Source organism: Rhinopithecus bieti, unplaced genomic scaffold (assembly GCF_001698545.2).
Source record: "Rhinopithecus bieti isolate Rb0 unplaced genomic scaffold, ASM169854v2 scaffold_2572, whole genome shotgun sequence".
Lineage (NCBI taxonomy): Eukaryota > Metazoa > Chordata > Mammalia > Primates > Cercopithecidae > Rhinopithecus > Rhinopithecus bieti.
In genome coordinates, this window is record NW_016804595.1 from 1551653 (window position 1) to 1557053 (window position 5401).

Sequence of the window (5401 nt, forward strand, 5' to 3'; positions counted from 1 at the left end):
TCCTGCGCGGGGCGTGGACTGAGCAGTCACTGAGTATTATGCAAATTGTGCGAGCTCGCGGGAAAAGCGATTGGTCGGTCCGGGGAGAGAGGTGTGTCCTGGCCGGCTTGCATTTCCTCCGATTGGCCGACAGGCTGACGGGAACGTTTACAGTCAGCCCTACGTAGAGTGAGCGTGTGTCAGCGACGTGCAACCCGGAAGGGAAGAAGGGGCGTGTCAGGCTGCGGCAGGGGACCAGCCGATTGGCTGGGAGGGACCGGGGCCGGGCTGCCGGCCCGAACAGAGGAGGGCGGTGCTGCAAGGCTGGTCTGGGAGGTGACGACCGGCTTCGGAGCGTCTATCATGGCAGCTCGGACTGGTCGCACGGCGTTGAGAAGGGTGTTCTCGGGATGCCTTCCGAAGTCGGCGACAGCGGCCTGCGCCCCCGCTCGGGCGCAAGCGCCCGTGCGGAATGGCAGGTAATCAACAGCGGGGACTCTGCGACGAGAGTAGTTTTACATTTTGGGTGCCAAGTTGGAGGACCGGAAGGATTTGGGGGTGAGGCAGAGCCGAACTCGGTGCATTTCCGTGTCTTTAGAGGAGAAAGCTCTTTTGCGTTTGGCATCTGAGGGACTCAAGAGCGGCGCGCATCCACTTGGGCCCAAGGCTGTGTTCGTGCCTCGTTTCGCTCTTGAGAGGCGGTGAAATCATCGGCGAAGCGACTTTTGAAGCAATTTGGCCATTGGTGCCTTGGGGCTCTTCCGGTCTCCTCCCCTATGGCCTGTTGCTACTGCTGTTGGAAAGTGTTAGCTTTGCGCGGAAGGGTTTCCGGCTGCTGGTTGTACGGTAGCTTGTGGTTTGGCTGGAGCTGCCTTCTCCGATTCCTTCTACCTGCCGGATGGTCAGATGTGTTTTCCCAATTTCTGAAAGAGTGCTTTGCCCTCGCCATTTAGTGTTTACAAAACTAAATATAGCCAACATAAGGGACCTGAATTTTTTCACTCTGCTGTAACTTACAGGTCCTGTAACCTTGAACCGTAGTCTGCTTTCGATTTTCCTCGTTGGTTCAGTTTTTTGGTAGGTGGGGGTGGAGATGGAGGTCAGAACATGGATACCATACTTATACGACTTAGTTTCCTTTTATTAATAACATTGTAATGTTCTTGAAAATTAGTGTGTTTAAAATGAATTCAGGTGTACAAAGTACGAGGTGGGGAGAGAAAACACAAATCTAGTTGAGCCCCAGGACATTTAGATTAAATTAAGATCCAACCCTACGGGAAACGAGGAAATAATTTTTTTTAAAAAAGATTCAATTAAGAATTTTTAAAAACACCGACAACCTTACCAAATCCAAATCCCTTTAGACAAATGTTGGATGAGACAAATAAAATCATAAAATTACTCATGCTTTAGAAAGTAACTTCAAAAAGTAATTTCAAGCAGAATAACCACGTCATACTTCAGATCTGTTTGTATTACTCTTATAAAATGTTGTCTTGCAAATGAACAACACTTGCTTTTGAGAAAAATACAGTTGCTTTAGTGATCAAATTGAGGCTTCAGTTCCAAGATAAATACTGTTTATGATAATGAGGGCAGCAGTTTGAGTTCATTTCCAGTGTTAGTCATCAGATTCTGACCTTTATTATACTTAAGTATTTGAGAGAGTAGTACTGGAAGACGAGTGACAAAACTGTTTTCCATGTGGTCCAGTGGTCCAGTATTCATTTCATGGCTTAACTGTATATATGAATGTGTGTCTCCTCATATCGTAGTTTAAGACATAGTATTCCTGCAAGTGCATGAAAATAGATGTGCTGTCCAGGGCACTGTAACTATAGCATGCACATTGATCAGAAAATGTCCTGTTAGTTTGCTTTAAACACAGGTGTTTTCCTTAGGATTGTAATCAGATTGTGTAAGGGTATTTTTTTGGGTAGGCTGGGAGGCAATACATGAACCTGGTAGAAAGGTTCATGTATTGACTCCCACTAAACACATGAACCTTTATATATAGTAAAAAGTCAACCAGGTACCCAGTTCACCTCTTTAGAAGCAAAGATCTCATCTTTTCAAGTAAAGGTTTCAGCACTATTCACAATAGCCAAGATACGGAATCAACGCAGGTGTCCAACAACAGATGAATGGGACTGGGCGCGGTGGCTAACGCCTGTAATTCCAACACTTTGGCAGGCTGAGGCAGGAAGATTGCCTGAGCTCATGAAACCAGCCTGGACAACATGGCAAAACCTTGTCTCTACCAAAAAAAAAAAAGAGGAAAAAAAAGTGTGTGTGTGTATACACATACATATATACAGAAAAATTAGCTGGCTGTGTGGTGCAAGCTTGTGGTTCCAGCTGCTCAGGAGGCTGAGATGGGAGCATCAATTGAACCCAGGAGGTTGAGGCTGCAGTAAGCCTTGTTTGGACCACTGCACTCATTACTGGGCAACAGAGCCAGACCCTGTCTCAAAAAACAAACAAGGTCGGACACAGTGGCTCATGCCTGTAATCCCAACACTTTGGGAGGCTGAGGCAGGAGGATCACATGATATCAGGAGTTTGAGACTAGCCTGGACAACATAGTGAGACCTCTTTTCTACAAATAAGTAAAAAATTGGCAGGGCTTGGTAGCGCATGCCTGTGGTCCCAGCTAATTGGGACCTGAGGTGGGAGAATTGCTTGAGCCCAGGTAGTGGCTGAGGTGTGTCGTGACTGTGCCACTGCACTCCAGCCTGGGTGATGGAGTGGGACCCTGACTCAAACACAGCAACAACAACAAAACGGAAGAATGGATAAAGAAAATGCAGTGTATATATTAATACACGACGGGAATACTATTCAGCCATAAAAAGAGAATGAAATCTTGTCATTTGCAGCAACGTGGATGGACTTGGAGGACATTATGTTAAGTGAAATAAGCCAGGAACAGAAAGTTACACATGACAAGTTCTCTCTCATATGTGGAAGCTAAAAGAACTTGATCTCAGACAGGCACGGTAGCTCATGGCTGTAATCGCAGCACTTTGGGAGGCCAAGGCGGGCAGATCACAAGGTGAAGAGATCGAGACCATCCTGGCCAACATGGTGAAACCCCGTCTCAAAAAAAAAAAAAAGAAACCCCGTCTCTGCTAAAAATACAAAAATTAGCTGGGTGTGGTGGCAGGCGCCTGTAGTGGTAGCTACTTGGGAGGCTGAGGCCTGAGAATCGCTTGAACCGGAAGACAGAGGTTGTGGTGAGCCGAGATAGCACCACTGCACTCCAGCCTGGTGACAGAGCGGGACTCCATCTCAAAAAAAAAAAAGTTGATCTCATGGAAGTAAAAAGAACAGAGGATACTAAAGATTGGGAAAGCTGGGAGAAAGGAAGGGATAGGGAGAGATTTGTTAAAGGATACAAAATTAATGCTAGCTAGGAGGAATACATTTCTAGTGGTCTATACCCGCGGTTCCCAACCTTTTTGGCAGCAGAAACCAGTTTTGTGGAACACAGTTTCTCCACAAATGAGGTTGGTGGTGGGGGATGGTTTCGGGATGAAAGTGTTTCACCTCAGATCATCAGGCATTAGTTAGATTCTCATAAGGAGCAAACAACGTAGATTCCTCACATGTGCAGTTCACCATAGAGTTCCTGCTCCTATGAGAATCTGATGCCACCGCTGATCTGACAGGAGGTGGAACTTGGGCAGTAATACTCACCTCCTGCTGTGCAGCCTGGTTCCTAACAGGCTACGGACAGGTACCAGTCCATGGCCTGGGTGTTGGGGACCCGTCTTCTATACCACTGTAGGATGACTATACTTAGCAATAATATATAGTTTCAAATAGGTAAAAGGAGGATATTGAATGTTCCTAATGCAAATGAATGATGAATGTTTGAGATGATGGATGTGTTAATTACCCTGATTGATCACTATACATTGTATGTATCGAAACATAGAATTATGCCCTTACCACTATTAGAAAATCAGCTACTACTTGTGGTGTCCCAGAAAATTTAGAATTCACAAAGCCATCTTGCTTTTTTATATTTTCATTCATAAAGTGTTATTTAGAGCTGAATATATAAGAATCTTAGAATCTTAAAAGGTCCTAATAAGTTCACCCATATACAGTTTATGTTTCTTTTCCATTACACTGTTTTTTTTTTTTTTTTTGAGACGGGGAGTCTTGCTCTGTTGCCCAGACTGGAGTGCAATGGTGCCGTCTCAGCTCACTGCAGCCTTCGCGTCCCAGGGTCAAGCATTTCCCCTGCCTCAGCCTCCTGAGTAGCTAGGATTACAGGCACATGCCACCATGCCTGGCTAATTTTGTATTTTAGTAGAGGCAGGGTTTCACCATGTTGGCCAGGCTGGTCTCGAGCTCCTGACTTCCGTTGATCCACCTGCCTTGGCCTCCCAAAGTGCTGAAACTACAGGCGTGAGCCCCCGCACCCAGTCTCCATTACATTGTAACAGATAGTCATGTAGTATTTAGCTTAAGCACATTCATTGACCTCTATTTCATTTTCTCTGTAATAAGCCTGTTCAATTTTTATAAATAGCTCTAAAGTGCTTTATTGTATTATAGAACCCAAATTTGTCTCCCTGTAGTTGAGGTTTTGTTTTATACTTTGGGGTCATATTTTCTTTTTTTTTTGAGACGGAGTCTCACTCTGTTCCCCAGGCTGGAGTGCAGTGGCACCATCTTGGCTCACTGCAAGCTCCGCCGCCCGGGTTCATGCAATTCTCCTGCCTCAGCCTCCCAAGTAGCTGAGACTACAGGCGCCCCCCACTGGGCAGAGCTAATTTTTTGTGTTTTTTTAGTAGAGACGGGGTTTCACCGTGGTCTTGATCTCCTGACCTCGTGATCCACCTGCCTCGGCTCCCAGAGTGCTGAGATTATAGGCGTGAGCCACTGCATCCGTCCTGGGGTCGTATTTTCTTTTTCTTTTTCTTTTTTTGAGACAGAGAGTCGCTGTCGCCCAGGCTGGAGTGCAGTGGTGCGATCCACTTCGTTTACATATGTATGTATGTATATATGTTATGTATTCATATATATAAATAAATGGAATGAGGCATTAAATGCTGCTAATGCCTATGTGTATTGGTATATACATATACACACACGCAGTTATCATGTATGTACATCTTTTCTCTCTTTGCATGGCTAACTCCTTATCCCCTATGTCTCAACTGAAATCTTTTTTTTTTTTTTTTTTGAGACGGAGTCTTGCTCTGCCACCCAGGCTGGAGTGCAGTGGCCAGATCTCAGCTCACTGCAAGCTCCGCCTCCCGGGTTTATGCCATTCTCCTGCCTCAGCCTCCCGAGTAGCTGGGACTACAGGCGCCTGCCACCTTGCCCGGCTAGTTTTTTGTATTTTTTTTTTTTAGTAGAGACGGGGTTTCACCGTGTTAGCCAGGATGGTCTCGATCTCCTG

The 5401-nt window shown here is 45.7% G+C and overlaps 1 protein-coding gene across 1 annotated transcript in view; it reads left to right on the forward strand.

Moving 5' to 3' along the window:
* Positions 1–208: 208 nt before the first annotated feature.
* COQ10B (coenzyme Q10B) overlaps positions 209–5401 on the forward strand; it is a 17559-nt gene continuing 12366 nt past the window's right edge. The window contains exon 1 of the mRNA XM_017869307.1: positions 209–458. Coding sequence (XP_017724796.1) covers positions 343–458 — 116 coding nt within the window. The 5' untranslated portion in view covers positions 209–342. The remainder of the gene's footprint in view (positions 459–5401) is intronic.